General features: G+C 40.4%; 1 protein-coding gene across 2 annotated transcripts; it reads right to left on the reverse strand.

The window, feature by feature from the left end:
- On the reverse strand, positions 1–27441 carry PITRM1 (pitrilysin metallopeptidase 1). Of its 2 annotated transcripts, none has more exons than XM_058820882.1 (27): positions 27364–27441; positions 27070–27172; positions 26133–26239; positions 25449–25600; positions 24897–25011; positions 24680–24776; positions 24141–24274; positions 22627–22753; positions 21851–21939; positions 21185–21313; positions 19141–19254; positions 18640–18736; positions 14650–14784; positions 12726–12864; positions 11196–11312; positions 9964–10096; positions 9147–9267; positions 8336–8412; positions 7884–8049; positions 7660–7760; positions 6587–6707; positions 5748–5819; positions 4583–4695; positions 3989–4114; positions 2617–2762; positions 956–1058; positions 1–464 (listed from the first exon to the last, which is right to left on the reverse strand). In XM_058820882.1, the coding sequence occupies exons 1-27, from the start codon at positions 27399–27401 to the stop codon at positions 371–373; spliced, it is 3066 nt and encodes a 1021-aa protein (XP_058676865.1). In that variant the 5' UTR covers positions 27402–27441; the 3' UTR covers positions 1–370. The 2 variants fall into 2 exon arrangements, with proteins under 2 accessions (XP_058676865.1, XP_058676856.1); XM_058820873.1 differs by having other exon boundaries at positions 24141–24301.

The raw sequence follows: 27441 nt of genomic DNA on the forward strand, positions 1-27441 counted from the left end.
TCTGTCAGTATGAGAGACAGCTCTTTATATACCCAACACAAACATAATTTCAAACAAAACACCATTTAAAACTAGAGTTTTACATATACAAAAATATTTCATTTATATAGTATTCGTATGTGATTGGAGGAGTAGGGCTTCAGTAAAAGATTAAGGTCTGTCTTTGCCATGCAGAGCATGTAATTCTTGCTCTCAAATACTGTATGGTTAGAAAATTTTTCACATTGTTATTTTGAGAAGGGGAGCTTCTAACTGGTTTGGTGAACACTTAAAAACCAGCAATGAATATTTCAGTTGGACCATAGCACTGCTAAAAGTTACTAAAAACCCCTAATGTTGTAGTGCTTGAACACCCAGAGAAAAGCCAAAGTCATCGTTTGACCCATGAGGGATCTTTGGTGATATCTGCATTTTCTGGGCCAAGTACAGCTTGACCACGAGTGCTCTTCCCAGCTGCAAGGTACCTGGAAATAAAAAAAACCCACATAAACAAGTGACAAACTGCTACATTTGGTTAACCACAGCTCTGCTGTGAAAGTTAAAAATACTCCCATCTCAGGAAGAGTGTCCTTTGCTGCATACAACTTGTGTTGTGCCCACTCATCACAACAGTCTCTCCTTAACCCTCTACTTGGCTGTAGTGGAATTCTTACAGCTACAGTGGAATTCAGAAGTCACACACAAAATGCTACAAGTGGAGTAGAACCAGCTCATATAGTGCACTCATACCTACTCATGCAGTCTACCCAGACAGTTCCTGGGCCTTTCAAAAGTAAATAAAACCCAATCTCCCACAAACTCAGAGTGTAGGAGGGAATTACCTGCTAAACATGCAATAAACAGGATATCATTAACATATCCTTTTCTAGGTTACAGAAGAAAATAGTCAAAGTAGTATGAAAGACCAAGGGAAGAAAATCAGTAACTTAAATATGACAACTGAGCAGAGGCTTACTTGTTTGATACATCAACCAAGTTATCACTGTTGACAGCAAAAAGTTGTTCTCTGTGCGACTGCTTCATTTCATCTGAAATGCCATACAGGAAATGACCCATTCCTAGGGAAAAGAAAACAAAACCACTCACTGCTCTGGTGCACTGGAATCTGTCACAGCCACATGCAGGAATGAGAGCAAACTACAACAGGAATGTGTGCTCAAAAGGAATAGGGACTTCCACTAAACCATCATGCTGAGAGAATATCCAACTGGATCAAGCACAGTAAGTTAAAACCAGGGTGAGGTAGTAACAGTTTCCTATTTAGGAAAAAAGCAATTCTATTTTGGCAAATGATTTAGTTTGTCAGAAATCTGAATGTAACAGTGGTTCAGGAAACTCAAACATAATTCATTCTGAAGAGTGTTGGTTCTAACAACTTTTTAAACAAACTGCATTTCATGAAGCTTCTGTTTTTGGAACTATTTTATTTCCAGTCAGTTGTGATGCATCTGCAATGTGAAGGTTTGCTCACAGTTTTGTACTACACAGAAATCTGCACACAAATGCTTTAATGTTTTGTTGGAGTATTTGCCCACAGCATTTTAATTGCTCCTTGAACAACCAGAGAACTCCAAAATAATCACAGAAAAGCTTTTTGTCAGGCAAATAACCATAGGGAAATAAAGGTAGCTGGAAGGATTTGAGTCAACTTAGTCCAACCTCCTGCCCAAGACAGGGCTGACTTCCCAGCCAGGTAAGGTTTTCACATCCATCTGCAGTGCCCAGTGACTCAGGAGCATGAAGGGACAGGCATTCCTTGCACCAGTTCCCAGGCCTCTGGAACAGAGCTCTCCTGTTCAGGGCTCTGTTAAGATCTGTGTTCAAATGCCAAAGAATGTTCATCATCCCTCACTGACACCAACACCCAACGTGTGGCACTGCACTCATGTGCACCTCACCCATTGCTTTTTAACTGCCCAGACCAAAACCAGATCCTGACAGGTAAAAGCTTAATTTGAAGTCTTCTTGTTTAAAAAGTTAGTGCTAATACAAGCACATTTTAAAATAATGCTGATCTTAACCTTGTAATTCCTTTGTGAATGGGAAGGAAATGTGTTTTAACTGGGCAAGTTTTGGACTGAAATTCAGCTACAGAGCAAGGGAGGGAAGTGAGGACAGCAATGCTACATGTCAGTAAAAGATACTACCATTGCATCATGAATGTGCAGATCTGCAGAGAAGCTAAAAACGCCCTCCACCCCAGCAGACAGACTTCTGTGCTCTATATTCAGAGAACATAAGCACAAAGGGCTAGTGACATTCACAGTCAGTATGCCTGCTTGAGTCAGGAAGGTAATCCCTCAGCTCTTTTTGCATCAGAGGAGCAATATTTCTTTTCATTTGTCTGCATATAATGCTCTCCAAACCTAAAATAATTTCCTCAATCAACCTCCATGTGACACAGAGGACCAATAACACAAAACTTCAGCAGATCCTGAGTGGTTTCTGAAAAGGAGCAACAGGAACCAGTAGATTCATCAAAACTGCCATTATCTCTCATCTTCCAAACATGAATTTTAGCATCTAACACAGTTTAGCAAACTATATTCTTCCCTTTAAACCAAAATTAAAAAGCAAATAAACACTGACAGGCCTGGGAGGATGATGAGAATGTACCTTTGTCTGAAGGAGCTATTGGTGCATCCACAGCAGCAAACACTGCTAGTTTAGCTTCATCAATATCTTGCTGGGTGAATTCTCCAGATTTGGCCCATTCGACTGCTTTTTCAAATGTTTTCAAGGTGGCTAATGAATTTGGGTCTCTTAGAAGAAAAAGAAAACACAAAAATTGATTACTTCAGTCTTAAAAAATGAAAAACCAAAATTCCTTTATTCTCACTTCATTCATAATTTACTATGCATCACACATGGGGAAAAACAAATTATAAACTTCAAGATAAACTTCATAAACAAAAAGAGGTTCTGGGGTTTGGTTTTGCATTTCTTTTCCAGAAGAAAAATATTGTTACAAACCAAGCCGATTCAGAATTTTTGATACAAAGGTACAGAATTTCAGCTGCCTAAAAGTAGTTCCAAGATGTTGCAGAGAGAAGTGGTGTAATAAAAGCAGGTCAGGTAAGCCAGTGCTGTTCACAGTGGGCTCACAAAGCACCACTGCCACTACTGCCCACACCAGGAATATTTATGATATGCCCTATCTTCTCTCAGTTGCTTTTCTTGCCACACCTGTTTTTACTCTCTGTAAAACAGGTGCCACAGGTTAGCTACTACTGGCAAGTTGAGGACTACTGCCAGGACAAGTCCTACCATGCTGAGACTTCACAGAAAGGCCAGACTGCTCAAAGCTCAGTGAGGCACCCTGACCAAGCACTGTGCCAGCCTGCCTCTGGGCTAGGAAAACAGCTGAAGCCAGGACTCCAGCCACACAACACTGCTAGTGGGGATTACAACTGTAATATGTCCAGTTGAAATTTCATCAGAAAGTGCCTTGGTAAGCTAAATACAGGGTAACTGTTCTGGACTGGCAAAAGAGAAGAATAGAAAAAAAGAGCAAGCAGTTCTAGCTTATCACCAGCAATGCCTTCTGCTGAATCTCTGATGATTTCAGCCACTTGTTTTAAGGAAGTTGCATATTTTCAACTCAGGACCTTAGGGAACACCACCATTCTACTTCATGGTCTCAAATTTAGAGTAATCTTAAATTTCCTTTTTTAAGGCCTCCTTAACCCAGAAATAAACAAGTGCAAGCCAGTTATACATAAATCTGAGATAGTAAACACCTAAGTGCAGAGGTGCAGCAGTGGTTGCTACTAGCAGAGATAAAGTAAGCTTTCCCAAGGATACAAACAAGATAAAGCATGGATGGTTTTATTGGCAATCTAACTTCATCAGCACTGAATTGCTCACTTAATTTCATCCCTTCTATTTCATTTCTTGAAAGACTGCTACAAGAAGGTCACAAATAAGACACAGTGAAATGCAGTCAGTGGTCCCCTCAGCCATCAAGAGGAAAGAAATGCACTGTTACCTGTAGGAGTAGAATGTGAATATTCCATTTTGACTAAGTTTAGCACCTCCACCATAAGCCCCTCCTTTCTCTCTGATTTCTGTATGTAGGAATTTAGCTGTCATGAGCCGTGCGAGAATTCGAAGGCTGAAATGAGAGAAACAGAAGCAGTGAAGATGTGAATTGAGCAACAGTGATAGTCCCAACTGCCTCAAAAGGTCACCCAGATCCCCATCTGCAATGCACTGCTGCTTGTAATCTATGACACTTTCAACAGCAATGCTCACTATTTAATAATAGCTGAATAATGTCACATCACTGTAAGAGGACTCTGAACTTTGTTACATGCATCAGGACTGTCAACTCAGGACATGTCCAAGTAGGTGGGGCTGTTTATTCCAAGGTAGGGGACAGCAGCCCCTCATTACTGAATCCCAGCATTTACAGGACTGCTCTGAGTCCAGCCATGCAGCAGCTGCTTCATAAAGATTTTGTGACAAATGCACTGAAAATGATTGCCTATCAACACTCCATTTTCTGCAGTCAGCTCAACCCTTTCCATTGTGCTTTGTGCTGTGCAGTGCACTGAGAACTCCCTGATGTTCTGCTCCCCACCTGGCATAGTCTGCAGCCGTGTAGGGAACGGTTCGAATGCATTCCCCGATATAGTTCACTGGGAAGGGAAGGACAAAGTGGGTCTTCATCTGGCATGGCTTGAAAGTAGGATCCTAGGAAGAGAACACATTATTGTCACAGCAGCACAGACAATCCACCCATCTGAGAACTCTCAGTTTTTTGAGAACTAGGAAATTCTGCCAAACATACACACAAATAAATGCTAAAGCTGTCACTTATCCTACCCTGCAACCAGTGACATTTCCCTTGTGCCTGTATCAGCAATCCAGTACAAAGAACGGCCTTGGAAAGCTAAAGGAGAGGGATACCATACATCAGCTACCCATCCTTTGCACTCCTCCCTCAGTTCTGCAGATTCTGAATCACTACCCAGGAGTTTGGATTTAGCCACAGATTTACTTCGACTGAAATGTGTTTGTAACTCTTTACTTGTGTCACACATGTACATGTCACCATATCAAATCCCAACCCATCGATTCTAGACATTGGAAACAGAGCCAGGAACTGTGTACCCACAAAAAAAGTAAGCTATTTATGACAGCAGCTGTAGTATAAACTCCTGCTCAAACATCCCCTGCAACAGACTCGATTCTTCCTTACAACCTCACTTCCAAACTTCCAGCCCCCTTCATGTCTCTGGGCCTTGGCAGAGCTTGCTCCTCTGCCTCTCTGACACATTCACCTGCTTGTGTGCACAAGCAGATCCTTACACACCTCCAGTGCCACTATTTCAGAAATCCCCATTCTCTCTTAAATTCAGAAACTCCATTCCCAGACCCTCATACAACTCTGGCTGGGCCAAGCAGAGCAGTGCATTTGCAGCACTGGGCTGAGCCCTCTCTGTCCCTCTCTTCTAAAAGGAGAGTTCAGGGTATGCTTTTCATCCCTGTAGCCAAATACAGATCTTCATTTTCACCTAATTTTCCACTAATGCTCTTCTGTCAGCTGTCATTCACACTAAGAATCATTTAGGGAGGAGACCAAGGAAAGGAAGGGACTAACTGGAAGTGACTGAGTTTGATGGTTAGTTGTGGAACTGAAGGGCATGAATTATGTTTCAGTGCTTCTGTAACAGTTTAAGATGGACCATTACCATCAGTAACAGCCCTGTAATACCAATACCCCTCACCAATAATGTACTTACATTAACTAATTTCCTTGTGATCTGCACACCAGTACCCATTTCACTTCCCACAGGTTTTGCTTCTGAAGATTTCTACAAGAGAGCCAGTTCTCATATTAAAAGATGATTTAACAATTCAGACCAAGACTACTACAAATGCAACCCCTTCCACTCAAACCTCTCTAAGGCAATTATCAAACCATGTCTTCACAAACATAAGCAAGGTACTTGATTTTATATTCTTTATATTTCCTAAACAAATGCCAAATCATTTTCTTCCAAGGGTCATCTGGCACTGAGAGACACCAAGACCCAGATTAAATGAGGCCCATAAATTTACAAACTGTCATTTCACTCATGGGTAAGGAACTGGGAGCTTATTCCAGTTTCATCAGAAATTAAGACAGATCTGCATAGAGACAGAGCAGATCCTTTGTCAACTCCACTGAATCTAGCATATTTTGTGCCAAATGTCCTGAACACCCTGAAAACAAAACAAACTGACATACAAGTGAGGAACTGCACATCATGCCCTATTTGCTTTTGGCCACCATTTCAAGTAAAGCTCAGCTAAAAGTTTTATGCAACAAGGAAAAGAAGAAATTCTTTTTTCACATCCCACACTGAAGGAGTAACCCCAGGGTAAGGCTTAGCAGCTGATCTCCTGCATTTCTATTGTCCACTGTGCTGCAGTGAAGACACTCCATGGCAAAACAGAGCAGCTGATCACAGAGATGTCTGGCAGATTTCTTCAGACATGGACACAACATCTGACTTCAAACTTTTCTGATTGCATAATGGTACTGACATGATCGAGTCAACTGTATCTGATGCCCTAATGACAAATGACATTTTCTCACCTCAATCACATGCGGACGAACAGGTTTTCTCTCTTTTTTACTTCTGGCTATGCCCTTTAGAAATTTCTCTACTTCTTTAGATGCTTCTGGTATCTGCTGAGGTGCTGCATTCACAGAACATCTGTCAAAAATACATATCAAAATTTTAAGTATGGTTTTATGTTTTCAGAGAGTCTTTTATAATTTGTACCACTTTGTGTTTCTAAACATTTTCTATTAAATCATCAGAATGTTAGCTCAGTGATCTCAGGTAATCATTAACAGAGAGAGGGGAAAAATACTCAATCTAGCACCTGATGTGGAAAAAAAAAAATTACAATCCAATAGCTGCTCTTTTGCTCATCCTAGACCAAAAGTTGAGCAGTAGCTGTCAAACCCCTTCTGTGCACTAGACAGGACTAGCTCAGTTTTGCAAACAAAAAGGTCTCTGAAGGAAAATAATGCCCTCTGTATCCTCTCTTTACAGGCAGGCCTAATATGGTTTTAAACACTACAGATATTTACATAACTTCATTTATCATTTAATTCTTTAAAAAACAAAATTTTGCAACTTATGTCACTTCAAACAGATCCATTTTGCGAACTAATGCATCTGACATTAAAACTCCTTAATGTGCTCTCTTTACTTTTTCCAATATATGCATAGAGCAAGTTTCAGAATGTCACTCCTTTCCTTCTAGGAGTGAAACAAAAATCCAAACCAAACTATATTCAACTGTTACAAAACAATACAACAGTATTTGTCCAATGGACACCTTGAAAGGAAAAACAAAAGGCACATTTTTGACTGTTTCTGTAAAATCACACAGGTCACTTACAAGCTTTGGGTACAAGTGTTACCTACAAAATTTGCTGCAAGTTTCTCAAACCATTTAAAAACTGAACAAAATGAGCTACCATAGCACCATAGCTCCTGCTCTGTAAGCAAGGGGGATGTAAATTAACATTTCTGTAGTTTTTCCACAGACATCCCATTTTATAAAACGCCAGTACACCATGAGGTGCACTGAGAAAAGCATATTCACAGCCCATGGCCTCTCTTTAACCAAAATTCCCCTTTCTTTTTAGCTCACCTGATGTTGTCACTGTTTAATAAATACTTCTTAATGCGTGGCAGTTTGCGCAGTACTGGTTTAATATCAGGCATTTCTGCTATTCTCTTCATCAACTTCACCTGGGCAGCAAGGGAAGGCAGAAAGACCACAGATTAAATCCACAGGAAGAATTAACACAAACCAGCCTGTAACTCCACAGTCAAGGATTTGGGCCTTGCTGAAGGGCATCATTAACATCTCACCTGATCCATCCCACTGAACATTTCCTGCAGCTCTCCAGAAGGTGTAAGGTTTTTGCTGGCTCTAATAGAGGCATATAAATGCCCACAATCTGGAATGCCATTTGACAGCTCCTGGGCAGTCTTCTTAACCAGCACTCTGAAATGCTCTTCCTCCTCAAATCTTGGGCTGAAAAGGAACACAAACATGTCTCATGCAAAAGGACACCAATGAAATTTATTTTTCATCATCCCAAGTTCAACAAAGTGCATTTAAACTGGTCGTTGTCCATTTAATCCACTATATAGTCATGCTTTTGATGCAATATGTAAATTTAGAAAGACAGAGATAGAATTATGAAAATAAATCCCAGAGTAAGATCTCTAAGAAGAGAAGAATGGTTGGGGGAAGAGTGAAAAAGAGAACCCCAAAACACATGCAAACCCCCAAACAAACAAAACCCAATGTACTGTACTTGTTAAATATTTCACTCCATAAATTCATCATGTCTGGCAGATTTCTATCCAAGCACAGAGATGAAAAGAGCACACCCTGAAGGAAAAAAATAAAACACAAAAAACCCTTCACACAAGACAACCACAGTAATGGCCCAAGAAATTCACAGTAACTTTTCATGGATGTGATACAATGATGCCAACCTAATGCTACACATTGCAAAATCACTCCAATGCAGGCTGTGCTACTGAAATGAGAGCAGCCAGGAAACGTGATCACTCTTCTCACAAAGCAAGCCTGGTAATTCCTCAATTTCTTCTTCTCAACACCAAGCAGCATTTCAGACACAAAATTTTGTGTTTTTTCCCATAAAGTGCAAGTTCTGTTCTGGGCTGCATGTTTCTCCAAAGGAATTCCTTTAATTTAACTCCAGGATCCACACAAAGCAGACCCCCAAAAATCTCAAGAAATATTGCAGAACTGTTATGCCCAACAGACAAATCTAATGATGCTGCCAAGAGTGACATAACACATTAGCAGCAAACTGTGTGTAACACCACACCTTTCTGTTCCCTCCCTCTGCTCCCAAAATATTTTGGAGCAGTCAAAAATATGGTGACAGATGCTAGTGAAGCATTGCTCTAGACACAACACCCACATCAAGCCCTCCCCTTAACACAGAACACTAAGTTACTGTAATTATCTAATTTATATCTTACAAGGACTTTCACTGCACATTATTCTGACCCTTTGCCTGGAAGCCCTGACTGACCCTTAACTACAGAACTGTCACTGCAAGTGTAACATCTGCAAAGTTATGATTAATTTACCTGTTCATAGACATCGAGGTGTGAATCATCTGGAATGATATGTGGGCTGACAGACATACCACCTGTTTTTAGTTCTATTTTCTGGGCTTGTTCCCTGTAATCAAGGGCTCCACATCCCATCCTGTGAAAAACAAAAGAGATTTGTTTCCCTCTTCAATGTATGCCAAAACCAAAATTCATGTAGCATTAATAAATCAGTCTGTTTAGGACAACGCTTATTTAGCAACTAAACAATTTAGGGCATCATCAAGAAAACATAATACTTTATGTCTTATAAAAGCTTCCCACCAAGATTTTCCATTAAAGCCTCCTGCTAATTTAAAATGCTGTATTAAAAAGCATGCTTTATGTGCAGGCTTGCTACCAACATCCTTAAGAACTATATTTAATAACATAAGTTATTCTCATCAACAAAAACACATTCCTCCCAGCCCAGGTCACTTGTTCTGCTCTGTGCTCCTCCTTCCCTTGTGATGGGGTCATTCTTTCTGTCCCCATGTGGCAAAATTGCACCAGAAGTCTATTCAAGCAAAAACTTTAAACTCTGCTAGGCTATTTCTCATTTGTAGAAATTTTCCAATCTGTTGAGGGAACACTTGTATTGACACTGGCAAAAAGGCAATGCAGAGACTGGTGGAGAAGGGGAAACAATTTTGCAACACTGGGGAATAAAGAAGACTTTTTTTCTGCAGAAACCAACTTAGCCTTTCCCTTGAATAGTAAGAACAGATGCTGAAATTATTAAAGTCAGTATTAGTATTTTGACAAGCTGTATCACAGCCTTTTCCTTCAGCTTCTAGGAAAGCAAAGCTCTCACCTGGTAATGACATTGCAGAAGAGTGGCACATATGGCTTGAGCTCCTCAGGAAGTGTGTTCAGGCTGGAAACAGCTCGGAAATAAACCACCCCATTGGTTGGCTGAGCACAGTACTGGACAGGAATGTCATCAGCTGGGGATAAAAAAAACAAAAGCAAAGAATAACCAGCAGCTTCCTACTACAAACACACAAAAGTAAAATGAGTTCCTACAAGAACATCCCATTAAGAATAATTTTCTGTTGATGTTTCAGAGCCACTTCTTGTTTAAATTTTGCACATTATACTGAACACTGGACCAAAGGGGTCTTTCTGTTTCTATCCATAGTAAGGTAATGGACACCTGGACAATTTGAAAAGAGAATTCTTCTAACAGAGGTCATATTTTAGAAATAAAAATCAAGTAAATAGTAACTTATTACTGAACAAATAAAAAATTTTTTCTTATTTTTGCCATCATCCATTCAAAAAAAATTGAGGAAAGCAGCTTCTTGTACTGTACACTCTTCCTGAACCAGGCCATCAGAATATAAACATTAGAATTTTCCCAAAACCAGGTCATTTTTTGCATCAAAATTAAACAGTCTTGACACTTGTCGATAATTTTTGAAGAAAAAAGTCTCTTAGAAATATACTAAAGAACAGTATTTACCTGCAAAATTTTGACAGAACTGTAACAAAATTCAGAACTACCACTACTATCAGTCCCTGGGGAAACCACTAGCAAAGCAGGGAAAAACTTTCACTGAAGTTATGAGGAATTACAGTAACATTTTTTTCCTGTGGATCCTCTATGTTGTATTCTGTAAAAACCAGGTAGGGAGGGACTGCAGTAAGGAAGGCTTGCTGCCCCAGCTGCCAAGATTCTGCAGCCTGGGTGAGCCTTTGGAAAGTGAGGAGATTGCTCAAGAGCACTGAATGTGCTGGCCAGAGACTGCTCTGAGTGCAGGGCACGGTGGGAGCATGCCTGCAGCAGGGAGGTGCCAGCAGGAGCCCCTGCCAGCCCTGGGAAGGCAGGAGGCTGCTCCATGTCCATGCTGCCCCTCAGAGGGCATGGCTCTGTGGATCCACTGCCATGTCTGCCAGAGGTGCTGGGCTGGAGTGGAGAAAAAGAGCACAACTATGGGCCACAAAGCCAGTCCATGTGCTGGGCAAGGGGCCACAGCTGGCCAGCAGCCAGGGAACAACCCAGCAGTGCTGCTCTTTGGGACATGAGGCAGTGGGGACACCAACCTGTGAGTGCTGTCTCCAGCACAGTGAAGGGGATTTTGGGCTCAATGTCAGACACTTTTAAAGCTGGGAGACAAGAGGTATCCTGAGGTTTGCTTTGAAGGGCAATTAATTCCAGACCTAGTAAGAAGAGAATAGCAAATTGTTATTTTCAGCTTGTAGTGAAAGTGCTGTCAAGACCTAAAACCTACTGAGATGATGCAGACCAGAAAAACTCAAGAGTCAAGTCTGGAGTCTTCTAAGGGCAATTTTGCAAATATTTTCCTTAAGCAAATTCTGCAGATTATCATGTAACAACAGCAAAGAAAACACTCTTGTTAGATTCTCTTTCCAACTCCCTCTTCACAACCTGTTTACAGTAACATGCAATTTCATCTTTAAGCTGACACCTGCCAGTCTGTCCTGTCACTCAGCAAGCATCGACCCAGACCTGGCAGATAAGGAGCTTCTTTCTAACCCAATCTGTTCCAGTTCTTACTCAAGTGCTCTGTCAGAACACTGATGCAGCTAAATTGTTGTGATTACTTTCACATTTCAGACTTCCAGACACTAGCTGGTCACCTCTGAGTACTCTCCAATTTATCTCTGTAAGTAGAAAGCCTCCTCTGATTTCATGCTCCCCTATCTCCTGTCACATACCAAAGCTTCAGAAGATTAATGCCACAGTTTTGAAGGATTTCTGTGACTAGACACTGCTTTAACAAAATTAAATGACTGCCCACAGTTTTCAAGCATAAGTTATTCTTCAGAATAAGTTAAACCCAGCATTACTTTTATAGTTGGTTTTTTAACCAGAAAATATAAGAAATATAATTACAAAATATAAGTTTTACAGGATCATGGAGCAGACTTCATGCTCATAAATAAACAGCTTCAAGGTACATGGTATGTAACTATCTGAAGAGAGGGTGCCAAGAGGATGGAGCCAGGCTGCACTTGGTGGTGCTGAGCAAAAGGACAGGAGGCAACAGGCACAAACTGATGCACAAAGAAGTTCTAATTGAACATTAGAAAGAACTTCTTTACTGTGCAGTGACCAAGCACAGAACAGATTGCCCACAGAGGGTGTGGAGTCTCCCTCACTGGAGATATTCCAGAACCCCTGGATGCAATGCTGTGCCACATGCTCTAGGATGTCCCTGCCTGAGCAGGGAGGTTGGCCCAGATGACCAACTGTGGTCCCTTCCAACCTGGCCCATTCTGGGATTCTGGGAATTCATCTTCCACTCAGTGCAGGTTAACATGGGAAAGAATAAACAGATTGGTATTTTAAAGCAATTTCCTTCCTTCTGCCCTAATGAAGACATTGATCATTCTATTTTTGATTGTTAAAACAGATGAAATATACCAGCCATACACGGTAATGTAAGCACTGCCCTGCACAGCCCTGTAACACATACACACAAATTTGCAATGAAAAAACCCCATCCCTTTCAGAGCAAATGCTGCAGAATGCCTGAAAATTTAAAATATTCTACAGAATAACAGCTAAAAAACTGCTATACGAATAAAAATGTGAAAAAGCAAGTTAACCTTTTTCAAAGATTTGTGTTTTTTCTTCTTCAGAAAGCGCATTGACCTTTTTTTCCAGCTTTTCTGCTTCCATTTTAGCTTGTTTATCATGGTAGTCTTCCTCTGGACTCATTGACAGAGTCAGTTTGTGTGGATTATCCTGCAGAAATAAACCCCAAAACAAAGCATTAATTCTGAGGGCAACTTCCTTGCCTCAGCTTATTGCTCCATCAGCAGCAGATAAACAGCCTGTGCATCATTTGGCTTGTACGTTATCAAAAGCATCACAACCACACAGACTGAGCCCTTGGTTTCATACAGACAAGCTGCTGTGGGGAAGAGGCTGCTCACCACTAGAACAAGCACGAACAGCCTTCTGCTAAGTTTCACTCTGGAGTCAGAATCCCTCAGCAGCACACAGCACTCATTAGTTTAATTAAATCCATGTTAAACAACTGTACATAACTCTACATGCTGTAAGTTTTATCTGGAGGCTGTAAGATGGGGAAATTCTGTTAAATGCAGGAGGGTTTGAATAAACACCTCTTCCAACCTGCCCAAGCTTGAGTGCACAGAGATCCCAAGTGATGTAGGATGTGCAAGCCTTATCCTGCTCAGAAATGCTTTACACATCACTCTCACTGCCACAGAACTGCAGGCATTACGCAAGGGCCATAACTGCTGCTGAATTCTTCTTTGTTTACACCAGACCACGGAATTTTAATATCAAAATTACTCGAGCAGCTTCCATTTTCCATAATAGGAAAGAAAGGCCAACCAAAAGACAGTGACCTCAAAAAATGTCCATTTCAATGTAGGAGTCAAACAGCAACATCTGGCACTGACAAGCACCAATAATTTGGGACAATGTAATCAGATTCTGTTTTATGAGTTTATCTCCCCCATGCCTGTGTGCAAAGACTCCAGAAACCTGACTACAGAGTTAAGGAGAGAAATGTGAGATTAACCAGCCATAGTAAAATGGACAGGATTAACAGCATTCTCCCCCTTGCTCTCTGCCTGCCTGCTTTAGTAATTTCCCAGCACGAGGTATAACAATACATAACTTTATTATGTAAGAACATCCAACTATTTTCATCATTTCCTACTGAAATGTGCCTTTGCCTCAGCCCCTTCAACAGAACCGTACAGTAAAGGACATCCACAAAAACACCTGTATTTCTTCCCTATAGAAGCCAAAACTTTAACAGCTCCCTACTACCTCCAGACACTAATTAATATTCTTAGAAAAACTGATTTCAACTGATGCTACTGACTTTTGGCTTTTTTTGGAGTATATTAGAATCTGGTTTTATTCCAATCACGATAACAGTTACTTTTAATAAATCTGCCTTTCAAAACAAACAAGCTGACTAAGGAAAAAAAAACCAAACAAAAACGTATCAAGAAAAGCAAACAAACAAAACAAAGCCAACAAAACAAACAAACCCCACAAAAAACCCACACCACTTCTGCATTGCTATCCCTGATTTGGTTTTGTTTTTTTTTTTTTTTTTTTCTGGAATTATCTAATACAGGGCTCCAGAACTATTCAGCATTATAATGCCTTTGCAAGGCAAATGAGATACACCTTGCTATGACAATACTAAGGAACACACTAGGTCCAAAATTCTCTGTTCACATCTGAACTTCTAATCAGAAAAAAGAGAACTTCTACAGGAATCACAGTTTGGTAAAACTTTAGCATTTTATCAGTGTTCTAATAACTGTGGTTCCAAATGACCGGCGAGGTAATTTTTTTCCCCTTTGAAATTGTGGAAACTTAAACCATTAAAATTAAGATGTTTCATTTGAATATATTGCTGCTCAAGTCACACCTAGAAACAGGCAACACGGTGATAAAAAATTAGTCTTCAGTTTAACTTCAAAAACAAAATTGTGTTTTAAAAATTAATACAAGATAACTTTCTGTACGTTTGTCTACCTTGAAGTATGTTTTAACTTTTTCCTGAAGAAACCTGGGATTTTCTTTAAGACACTGCTTGAACTGAGACACTTTATCTGCAATCTTCAGAAGCTCCACTGGATCCCCATCTTGATTCCAGCATGAGGCTATGAACTGAATGGGAAAGAATAATTAGGTAAGCAGGACAATCCATCTGCATTTCTCTAACTGACAGCATCAGTGTTCCAAAACCACCTTAACACTTCTACTTGAATAGCAGACAGAGTGAGTAATCCTAACATAGCTGCAGGGGGAAAAACATTGTTCAGATAAAAGTTCTATCCCCTGTTCTCTCCATTCTTGCCTCTAATTTCACCATACCAAACCACCATTTTTTAAAATTATTACCCTTTTTTTTGCATAGCTGTGCACATTTGGAAATATACTGTAATATTATTTAGTCCTCCACATTAAAATTAGTTTTTCAGCTCAAGAAAGAAGGAAAAGAGAAACAGGTGGTAGAGACAAAGTAGTACATGCATACTACAGTTTTGTATCAGCTAGATGAAATGATTTATAGGAAGGTGACTCAAATATGTAAGGTATGGAAATTAGATGAGACTTTGGAGAAAGAAAATACTAAACAATCAGAAATATCCCCAGGATATTACTTTTATTTTCTAATTTGAGTTTGCTTAAGTTGCTATTGAAAGTTCTCCAAAACAACACAAGTGCAAGATACCAAAAAGTTTCTCCATTTCTACTCTGTGTGAATGGGGAAAAACCAAAAACAAGACAAAGTATAAAATCCCTGTCAAATTCACCTACACATTTCTCATCTCTTACTTACATGCAGGTTCATAAGCCTTCACCATTTTAAAATAATAACTATTTTCATCTATTCTGTGGAAATTCCCTAATATGATACAAAGCAGAGTATTATTTTTGAACATGCTTGAGCTAATTCTCCTGGAATAGAAGCAGTCACTCCTTATTTGAGGTCGCTGTGGGGTTATTACAACAGTTCAGTCCTGGTTCTCAGCAGGCAGCCTGAAAGTCTACCCATGTATCTGAGAGCATTGTCCAAGCAGTTTTTGAGCACTGACAGGATTGGGGACATGACCACATCTTCAGTGTCATGGTTCATCCCTGGCAGCTCAGCTCCACACAGCCACTCACTCGGCCCCTCACAGCAGGACATGAAGGGAGGATCAGAAGGGTGAAAGTGAAGGAACTCGTGCTGAAATAAATGCAGTTTAACAGGTAAAGCAAAAGCTGTGTGACAGCAGAGCAAGCCAAGGAATTCATTCCCTGCTTTCCAGGGGCAGGCAGATGTTCACCATGCCCAGCACAGCAGGGCTCCATCACATCTACTGCTGGCTTGGGAAGACAAACACAATCACTCCAAACATCCCCTCCTCTCTTCTTCCCTCAGCTCTTAGTGCTGAGCAAGGTGTGGGACAACCCTTGGGTCATTTGGGGTTGGCTGTCCCCTGGTGTCCCCTCCCAGCTCCTTGTCCATCACCAGTCTCCTGGCTGGTGGGGTGAGGGGGACAAGCAGAGCAGGCCCTGACACTGTGCCAACAGTAAGCAATAATGAAAACACCTCTGTGTTAGCAGCACAAACCCAGAACACAGCCCCCTCCAGCCACTGGGAGGAGATTTAACTCTATCCCAGCCACCTGGGAGAGCTTGTTCCAATGTCTGACCACGCTCTTGTGAACAGCTTTTTCCTAATATCAAAACTGATGCCACTTATCTTGACTTTAACAGGGACTTTCAAAGTCCCACGCAAAATCCTCCATTGTTAGATTGGAAAGATATGGATTTGATGGGTGGACTATGGGATGGATAAGGAATTGGCTGGATGGTGACATGCAAGCAGTTGCACTCCAATGGCCAGCATCCAAAGGGAGATCAGTGACAAGCACTGCCTGTCCCTCAGGGCTCTGGACTACTTTTATTTATTACACAGCCAGTGGCACTGAGGGCACTCACAGCAGGTTTGCAGATGACACCAAGCTGAGAGGTGTGGTGGACACTGGAGGGAAGGGATGCCATCCAGGGGAACTTGAGGAGTGCACCTACATGAACCTCACGAAGTTCAAACAAGGCCAAGTGCAAGGTCCTGCACTGGGGCTGGGCAATGATCAATAATCAGTACAAGTTTAGTGATTTAAGGTTTGAAAGCAGACCTGTAGAGAAGGGCTGGGGGATACTGGTGGGTGAGAAATTGGAAATGGGCCCACAATGAGTGTTCCCAGCCCAGAGAGCCAATTGTATCCTGGCATGCACCAGAAGAATGAGGGCCAGCAGGGTGAGGGAGGTGATGCTGCCCCTCTACCCCACTGCCATTAGAGCCCACCTGAGGAACTACATCCAGCTCTGGGGCCTGCAGTGCAAGACAGACATTCACCTGTCAGAGGAGGACCACAAAAATTTTCAAAGTGCTGGAACACCTCTCCTACAAAGACAGGCTGAGAGACTTGAGGGTGTTCAGCCTGGAGAGGGAAAGGGCTTTGGAGAAACCTTACTGTGGACTTTCAGTATATGAAGGGGGCTTATAAAAAGACTTTTTACACATCCTGTACAGACAGGACAAGCAGCAAAGGTTTTAAACTGAAAGGTGGAAGATTTAGATTGGACATAAAGAAATTTTTTACTATGAGGGTGGTGAGACAGTAGAACAGGCTGCTGACAGAAGCTGTGGGTGCTCCATTCCCTGGAAGTGTTTGAGGACATGTCAAAAGTGCTCTGAGTAACTGGATTTGGTGAATGATGGCCCTGGTTATGGCAGGGAGGTTGGACCTGGATGATCTTCAAAGGTCCCTTCCAAAGCAAACCATTCTATGATATCTATGACGACTCATAACTAGGTCCCTGTAACTAGTCCCTCTTCAAAGCCAACTTCTAAAACATGACTTTAGGGAAACAAACAAACATAACTCTGCTCTATGGGAGTATTAGCACTAAATGCTGCAAGACTGGTCTTTCAAAGCAAGAAATATTCAAGAGCTTTCTTTTCTACAATGAAGGTGTAGCAGTTGAATTGATTTCAAGACTTAAAAATGTTGAGGGATTAAGTTACCTGCACAAATATTTCATGAGATAGAATGACTCACAACATCTGAAGACATGCCAGAAAGTACTGACTATTAAAGTCAGGCATATTTTGCCAGATTTACCATGAAACATGACAGGCACTTAAATATTCACAATTTGCCTATTTGGCTGTATGGCAATCTGATTTGAAACAGCTTTTGTTTGTGCTCACCCACTTAGAAATCTCCTGTTAATTCAGGGTTCTGCTTCTTTGCCTAACTGTATATATCTAGGAATGAAACCCTGCTGAAGCAAAGAATATACATCACCTGAGAGACACAAAGCAAAAGAGCCACTGAGGAGCTCAAGTTGCTGCAGAGCAGAAAGGAACAGAGGAGATTAAAGAATGAGTGGCTGAAGGAGACCCTGATTTCCACAGTGACTGCAAATGCTGCACCTCACTCATTCCCAATAAAAGATGACTTGCAGACTCCTTCAAGACACAACATTCTGCTGCAGAATGGATTTTCTGTAACAATTTGGTATTAAAATTTGAGGCCAAGAATTGCTTTACTGTACATTTTCCCTCGTGAATCTAGAAATGAACTAGCAGCAGTACAATCCTGCAGTCCATAGAAAAATACAGTCTTTCTATTTGGCTTTTAGAAAACACACAGGCATCTAGCCAAAACACACAGTTCCCAGAGCCAGTATGATATGCCCCTCACAGAATAACCAGTGCTACTGCAATCAAAGCTGCTATTCAGGCAAAGACAACAGGCTCCCTGCCTGATTAACTCATACACTGGGAAGTCCACAGACAGTCTGACAGCTACTGAAAAGAAAGATGTACACAATATGACAAAGGAAGAGCCCTTAAGTGGAAAGTTTTACATATCAGGAGCTGACAAAATGAACCTGTAATTTACAAAGACATAGGTGTTAGATTTTTTTGTAACTATTCTTAAAGTATACACACAGACTTACAGACGTCAGGGCAAGTCCAAAACTCGTGGACTGATGCTTCAACTGTATTTCAATTTTGTGAAGTAGAGCTTCAATCCTATCTTCCTCAAATCCTTCCCTTTGGGAAGAAGTGATAAGAGAAGGAAATCATATCCATTAACACTGATCACTTTAAGTGAAGTTATGAAAATGAATTATTAGATCAATAAAGGAAGCACTACAACATAACGTCTTTCACACTGAATTATTGATATGAAATAATGCAATCATGTTGTATCATTCAGAGAAACTGAACTAACATCATTAAACTCCTGAAGGTTACACTGATGAGAACAAACTACAATAAAGGAAGTAGCAGACACAAGTGGTAAGAGTACTGATCAATATTACTTCTGCTTTGGGGCCTTTATTGCAATATAACTCAATTTTTAAGGCATGTTATTATATACAAGTCTGTATTATTACATGCCTACATATTATTATATTAACTAAGAGTATTCTGAAAAATTTAGCATTACTCACACAATAACTTCATCGATTGTTCTGTCAATGATCTGTTTCACAGTATCAATGTCTCTTTCAGCAATACCCTGTAGACCCACACTGAAATAAGCTTCCCTTGTTGAGCCATTAAACCTAGAGTAAAACATAACCAACTCAGTGGGAAGTACTAGACATTAAAGCATTAAAGCTGCCAGGAGAGGCAAGAGAAGGGAAAAAACACCTATTGTTTCAACATATACAAACAAACAAGATTTAAAAGCTAGACAGAAAGTAAAATAATTACCAAAGAGGCAAGAAATGGAACTTAAAAGCATTTTTGTCTAATTTCAGTAGTAACAGCCACTTAAGAAAACCCACAGTATACAGTTTTGGAGAAGAAAAACTGCTACAGAAGTAAAGCTGGTATTTTCTGTTCATCTTCCCATTCATCTGTAATTTCTTTCAGGTACAGAAGTCTTTTTAAGGTGGAAATTTTTGCTGTGTGTAACACCAAACACATACATTTTACTTAATCAGGTGAGTGGAACAGTACTTCTGAAGCAGTATTTGTAAAGTAAGTGGTTAAGGTGAAGCTTTCCATGTTTACTGCAATTGTTATCAAATGTATTAAAAAAACTTATAACAGTAAAGACAATTCTATCCAAGCTGTCAGGCAGGGTTAACCACAACGCTCATCTTTACAGGGACAAAATGGCACTTGCAGAAATACAGAACACCTAGCAGTTCAAAGCCAACAAACAAAAAGCAATAGGTGCTCATGCACTAGTAAAACCACTATTACATGTCTAAAAAACACAGCAGGAATTCAGTGACAGGCTCAGGCCCTGGATTCTGCAATACTCATCTCTGGGCTCAAACTTATGCCTGTAGATTCATCACCACAGTCACTAAGACAAATTAAAGCCAGCTCACAGAACAGTTAAACTCTACATCAATCCAGTCAAACTGGAAAAGAACCAGCTGACAAAAAATACAACATAATCCCTACTTCAGTGTCTAAAGAAGGATTTCTACTGCTATGGAATATTAAGATGTCTACATGGCACTGGCATGCATCACACAGGACTTGCACAAAGCCAACTACTTCATGTAGAGACAGATCAAGCCAGGCAAAGTAAGACACTAAAATTATGGGCGAGCATAATAAGGTTTTCCATTCAAAACACCTGAGAGAGCCACTGAACAAAAAGGCATGAGTTTTGTCATCCCAAGTCTAAAAATCAGGCAGATGAATCATGCCTGGGAAGCACTTCCTTCTTTGTGCTGACAAAAAAGGCAAAATGTGATGAGCAGCTGAGCCCAAGTTCAGTGCAGATAATGCACCCACCCTCAGCCTGCAGCGTGCTCAGGAGATGGGCTGGGAGCTGCAGCTGGAAGCAAGGACTGGGAGCTCCAGCTGGAGCAAGTGTCAGCTGAAATGCCCTTTTGTAGTGACCCTGAGATTAGCTGAGTTGGTTAGAGCATTGTGCTAGTAAGACTTGCAGGTTCAATCCCTGTATGGGGCCATTTACTTAGGAGTTAGACTTAGTGATCCTTCCAACTAACAATATTCTGTGCAACATTCTTTACTGAGGTGATGGCAAGTTAATAGCACCTGATTGCACAAAGGCACATTTGTGACAAGCCTAACTACTACTAAACCACAGAATAAATACAATTAAAGCCATGTGGTTACAGAGAATAGCTCACAAACACTTCAGAGTAATACTGAAATGTCCAGGATCAAACACCCAGGTAAATTAAGGCACTGAAGGTATTCCGTATTTTATCCATATTTTATCCTATCTATCCAATTTTTTTTGGTTCATAAGCTGTAAACAATACAACTTTGATTAAACCAACTTAGCTTCTAAGTACTTTGATGAGACAAAAGTTAATCTGAGAATACTTCACAGTTCATTGTAAGAGGAGAAATTCTTACAATGTTTTAATATTAAAATAAGATTACTCTATTACTCTGGTGTAAATTGCTAGTATAAGAGATGAGTTCTTCCAACTTAGAAGTGCTTTTTAGTTTTTCTAACATTGCTTATAGAGATGAAATGTGAATTGCAACACTTACCCAACATCAGGAGAAAAATCTGTACCAACACCAGACTCAATTAAGGCTTTGTAAAAAGGAGAATTAGGCCCATCAACCAACAGTGAAGACAACAGGCTTAGGGTGAACGTTTCAAAAGTGTCTGTAATACTGAAGAAAAACAGTTAGTTCTTAGTTAGTTCTTAAAAACCATATGTGACATTCAGTATCACTGAGTCCATTTCAAAAGAACCAGAAAACAAAGGTAGAGGGAGCAAGGGATAAATAACAGCTGTGAAGCCCACATCAGACCTTAGGGAAATAGGAAGGCTTCACATCTTTCACTTGTTATAACTACCAGGACAGCAATTTAAATTGGGCTGCAAGGGGAGATAAGTTAGCAGCAGGGTCATACAGAAGAGCTGGCACATGGCAGGAAACTGAAAGGAAGACAATGTTTTCAAATGTCTCATCCACTGAACAGTTCTGTAAAGTAACACCTGATTTGTCTTGTGTCTATCCACTAAAGCAAATTATTCAGCAATTAAACTCTTATTTACTAAAGCAGGACTGAGCTATTTTCCCGTGGCATTATTTTCTTTAGAGACGACATTTATCAAGAGGGACTGGGGACAAGAAACATGCGTGCACCTTGCTTTAAGATCTAAAATGAACCTTTTATTCAGAATTTCCTTTTGATATACTTACTCTGTCAACAAGTAGCTGACACTGACAGTGGTCTGCTTGGAAGGATCAGCAGCAAAGGAGTCTAAGCCACATGTTACCCTGTGTTCTCTCTATAAAGCACAATAAATGATACACAATAAACTCACAGCAGAAGTTACAAACAAAATGTAACTTGCACCTTCATAGCACCATCTTTCCAATTATTTAAAATAATTTCACAGATGCTCAAGAATAAATTCAAGATCCATGAGCAAACACACAAACACACAGTATCTTGAAAAATTAGTGCAAGCTCAATGTTTAAAAGTGGACCATATAGGACAGGTTGAAGAAAGTCTGGCCATAAGTAATATTCTGAGCTACTTTTGAAAGGAATGTTTACATTTCTGGACAAGCCAGGGAGGAAAATGAGGAGAGGGGAAAAAGAGAACATGAAAATTATTTTTGACACCAATGTTTGGAAGGTTAGATACCATTAGAAAGCATATTTCCTGACACTAAGAACCAGTATTTCTTTCATTAGTCCTAAATGCTTTCCATTAATAAGTGCTTCAGTGTTTCAAATGACAAGGGACTTCAAAATTGGAAATAAGAAAAACAAAAAACTGCAGGCAATCATTACAGTACTGAAACTCAAAAGTAACTGCAGTCTGTCCCCCATGTAACCAAAAATAAAAATACTTCAGCTCATTTACACAATTCTAAACAAATTAGTAACTCCAGCAGGTTAGGGTAAAATATTAACCCAGGAGGTTTTTGGGTTTAGTGTTTTTTGGTTGTTTGTTGGTTTTACTTACAGGCTTATCCCAGAGTTTCTGTTTTGGGATGTCAGTATTTGATTCAATTCTTTCAAATTTTGCCAATGCTTCCTCATGTATTTGCTTCAGATGTTGCTCCAGAGGAAAATTACCATAAGTGAAAAATCTGCATTTCAAAAAAAATATTGGGATTATGTAGTTGACTTAATACGAAATTTGCAGTAGCTACCTATATTATACTCTGAATTTCATGTGCTTTCCAGTAATTCTGTTACATCTGGAGTGGAAAATAGTTTGGTGGGTCTTCAACCTATGCAACATATATAAAACTCACAATCTCTTGATAAAAATCCACATTTCTCAGTTTGTGGACCACAAAACACCTTATTATTTTCATTATGTTCAGGTATATTATGTTCAAATTTGTTCAGTTGCAGGAATATACAACATTTGAGAAAAAAAAAAATTAGTAATTGAAGCCAGAAACCTAGTGTCCCTAAGTTTCAGAAGACAAAATTCTTATGGTCGTCACACTTTAAGTATACAATACAATGATCCATGTCCTAGGTTTTGTCAGTCTATAAAACATGGCTGGACTCCATGGGTCACTCCAGCAAACACATACCCACAGCTGAAAGACTTCCTCTGGACCAAATATGAGCACAAGGTTTGCCACAGGTAAATCTCATCCCCTGACTAAAATCTCAATGCCAGTACAGCAGAATACTTAGGATGATGAGAAAAATCAACAGATTGTAAAGTCACTGTCATGACACAAGCTGATGTTCCACAAGTGTGCTCCACAATCAGAGTAACAGATTGGCCACAAAATTTGTACAGGAGAAAGAATTATTTCCTTGCATGTAACTTTCAAATTGACTTCCAGTTAAAACACCTTATTAATACCAACCAAATCAGTACCTGAATCAAACAATTATCCGTTATTTAGAACTCAATACAATGATGCAGGAGGAAATGAAATCATTCTTTTTTAACTTCTAACTCAATCTGTTACTTCAAAGAGGACAGGAACCCTTAAATTAATCTCTGTTACTTGTATATTAATCCCCTAATATATATATATATATATACACACACACATATATACATATATATATATACATATATATACACACACACATATATATATACATATACACATATATACATATACACACATATACATATACACACACAAATATATATATTATTATACTAATATATAATAAGCTAAGCGCTTATTAGTATGCTCCCTTCCCCCCAGCTCATATGAGTTCAGGTCAATTGATCCCCAAATCACATCTGCATGATCAGGCAAACAGACACACCTGAGAAAATCAGCCACTTTTGCCTCCTGCTTTCAACTCACTCTTCACTGCTCTTTCTAGAAAAAATTCCTTGCCTCCATGCAGTTCCAACTGCTGAAGGGCACAGGTTATCTTTGTTGCTGGCCATGTGGATAAGAACACTGTGCTTCTGGTTTTCTCCTCACAAAAGTACAAAGAAAGCACTAACCCAGTAACCTAGCAAGTTAAATCATCAATTTCACATACCTGGAATTGCTTGGATGATAATGTGTGGCATGGAACTGCTTAAGCTGCTCCCATGTAAGGTCAGGAATACATAATGGATCTCCACCAGAAATTACACCATAAGTGTGATCAGGAAGGATTTTGTTCTGCAGGTGCTGTGCAAATATTCTCTCATTATCTGTCTTAATAGGAAAACACCACATTTTGAAAGCCATCAAAACACATTTAAAAGAGAAAAGGTGCTCAATGATAAGACCTCAGAGCTCTAACTTTCACAACCTCCTCACATGCAGTCCCATGTACTCTAACAAAATGAGTTATGGTTCCATACTAATGTAAGAGTATTTTACATTAAAATCCATTAACAAAGTGCCTTTCTATATGTAAACAAACTTTTGACAGGCTAACCTCAAAAACTAAAATCTATGCAACAATGTTGACTTAACTAAGGATTTAAATTTTCAAAGGGAGGAATGGGAATCTCTGGTGCAATAATGCCATTGATACAGAAACTACTTCACCATCTGAAAGAACTGAAACCAAACATCCACAAAACTTACAAATGCCCCTTTCATTTCATTAAAAACAACTCCTTTGAAGACTAGAGGTGTCTGAGGATCAGCTGGGTTCTCATGTTCTAACCTCCAACCTTCTTGCCTGAAAAATGAACAACAGAAAATGTTGAGAGTTTGAAGGTTTTGCTGATTTGAAGGCAGGGGGAAGCTTTTTCTTTTTTTTTTTTAATTTAAGGTTTGCATGCATCTCAAACTGTCTTACCAGAAATCTAGCTGACGTAGACATGGAAAGAAAGCTGCATCCAGGTACACCGACAGGAGGTTCTGAAAGTCCTTGGGATTTTGTGTTGAAAATGGATAGAGTGTGTAATCACTAGCTGCATAGAAATAAACACAAAAATCATCAGAACTTTTGAAAGTCTAAGACATGTTTTGCCATTGTTGATTTTTAATTTCTCATCCATTTAAATGTCTGGAAAAGAAGAAATGTACTAAATGAACAGTATTTTTGCTGAGGAATACACATATTTAACACTGCAGCTATTTTACCACGAAAACTTTGCTTTAGCCATATATCCATATAAATAATTAAATGTATTTCTGGATACTATAAAGCTCCAGCTCTGCTGGGATTTTGTAATGGACAAATGAACGAGACTTATTTTGCTGTCTTGCCTTGTTAGCTTTCTAATATCTCAGAACACTCACACCCAATAATAATGGCTCTCCAAAGCCAAATTAGGGAGAGCCAACAGAGAGCTCTACTGCAATAAAATCTCATGCACTTTAAGTGGCTTTATTTCTTTTGACTTACCTGTGAATGCATTCATGAAAGTGGACAGTGACCTGTTTAACATTTTAAAGAAGGGGTCTCTGCAGGGATACTTTTGGGAGCCACAGAGCACCGTGTGCTCCAGAATATGAGGGACGCCGGTGCTGTCCATGGGAGTGGTTCGGAACTGGATACTGCAAGAGAGCAGGGAGAGGGATGCAGTCACTGGGAGGAAAATGCCCCCACTCCTGCCTGCACCTGTGATTTATGGCAGCATCATCACTGTAACAGCTAGCATGGCACACATCAGATACAGAGTTTGACTCTTCACATTCTTGAGTGCTCAGCCATCTCTTTCAGAGTACAGCCTCTGCACTTCTATTTCTGGAGTTAGTACAGAAGTTTTCAGCACAAGAGTAAACACATTTATTTTTATCCAAAAGGCTCAAATAAAACAACTTCATGGAAGGCTGCATAATCTCTGTCTCTGAAAGTTTTCAAGGCAGGAACTGGACCTGAATTTAACATTGATCCTGTTTTGAGCAGGATCTGAACAACAGACTTCATGATATCTGTTCCAACCTGAAGAATTCTAAGAAGCCCTACAAAGGAAGGGCTGTCCTCCCTGTTATCAGAGAATAATCCAGCCATGATGCCAGATTACAGCTGAAAAAAACACAAGGTGATGTGGAGATTGAATGTGTAATACCTATATTAATGTCTTACCTGAACAGATTATTGGAGTCCTCCCGAGCCACATGTAAGTACCTGGCTCCTGTCCCATCGTGACTAAGCTTCACTGCAGTCAGGAACAGCTCAGGAACAGCTGTCACCTGCATTGGAAGAAAACATCTGTATTGCAGTGTGACTTCAACTAGGTCAAATAAATCATTCATGATATAGGAATTACAGTTTGTTGGTCTTATACATAATACTGGCTTACATAGTATGAAAAAATTTTTTGCTCCTATGGTTTGAGGGGAAAAATAATTACGCAAACAGAAAATAAAATTTAAATGAAATTTTTAACCCAATGAAAGTATACTACCATCGAGGAACCATACTCTTGTGGTATAGATAAACAGTCAATCCAAACTACAAAAAGCAAAGGCATATATTCAACTGTCAGTGGCTAGGGAAGATACAGAAAAAGCAAGGACCCTGTTGTATCACTAGCTCTGTCACTAGCCATCACTTCTCACAAATAACCTTTACTCTCCACTCCTGCTTTTTCCCTTTGAAAAAGTAGAAATAAATTCAACATATTTCCATGGCAGCTTTCCAACACAGGTATTAAAAGCATCTGAGGAAATAACGTTATTACTTGAATACACTTATCAAAACACATTCACACAGTGAAGTCCTGTTACCTGTCAGGACTTTCAGAGGGCCACACCGACTGGTCACATCTGCAGCAGACACATCTGCAGCTCTTAGAGTGCAGTATTTTCTCTAGAATTAGCTCCCTGCAAGAATATGTATTAATGGCACCTAAAGTATTTGTCGGCAGAGAAGTAACGACAAGGAATTCCTGAATCATTTTTACGACTGACCACCCAAAGCAAGTATTTAACGCGCAGACGCCGGGCCTCACCCAGTGCCTTGTAAGCCCGGGGAAGTTTATGTACACAAACAGAGCAACGCTGGCAGCGGCGGCGCTCACCTGCTTCACGGTGAAGCCGTGGATCTGCTCTCCCACCCGGTACTGCAGCGCTCTCTCGTTCGCGGCAATGCTCTTCCACCTCCACGCCCTGCGGCTCAGCGACCTGAAATGACAAAAAATTCCCTGTGAACAAACGCGCTCCGGCCGGCGGTGCGGCAGCCGCGACCGACACCGGCCCCGGGGAGCAGGGCCCTGTGCCGGGGCAGGGGCTCGGAGCTCCGCAGCCCCTCGGCCGAGCGCCAGGGACCGGGGCCGCGCAGGGCGAAGGTCCCCGCCCGCTCCATGCTCGCTCACCGGCCGCGGCCCAGCAGCCCCCGGTAGCGGCTCCACATGGCTGCGCGGGGCCGGCGGGCCGGGCCAGGCCGCACAGCG

This window comes from Ammospiza caudacuta, chromosome 1, assembly GCF_027887145.1.
Source record: "Ammospiza caudacuta isolate bAmmCau1 chromosome 1, bAmmCau1.pri, whole genome shotgun sequence".
NCBI classification, from domain to species: Eukaryota; Metazoa; Chordata; class Aves; order Passeriformes; family Passerellidae; genus Ammospiza; species Ammospiza caudacuta.

Bases quoted from the DNA above. Each gene is read 5' to 3' on its own strand.
- PITRM1 (XM_058820873.1), bottom strand. From the start codon at position 27,401: ATGTGGAGCCGCTACCGGGGGCTGCTGGGCCGCGGCCG. The intron at 22,754-24,140 runs GTATGTGAAATT...TTTGAAATGCAG, and splicing joins TATCATCCAAGCAATTCCAG to ATTTTTCACTTATGGTAATT. The intron at 8,413-9,146 runs GTAAATTAATCA...TTTTTCCTTCAG, and splicing joins ACCTCGATGTCTATGAACAG to GGTGTGCTCTTTTCATCTCT.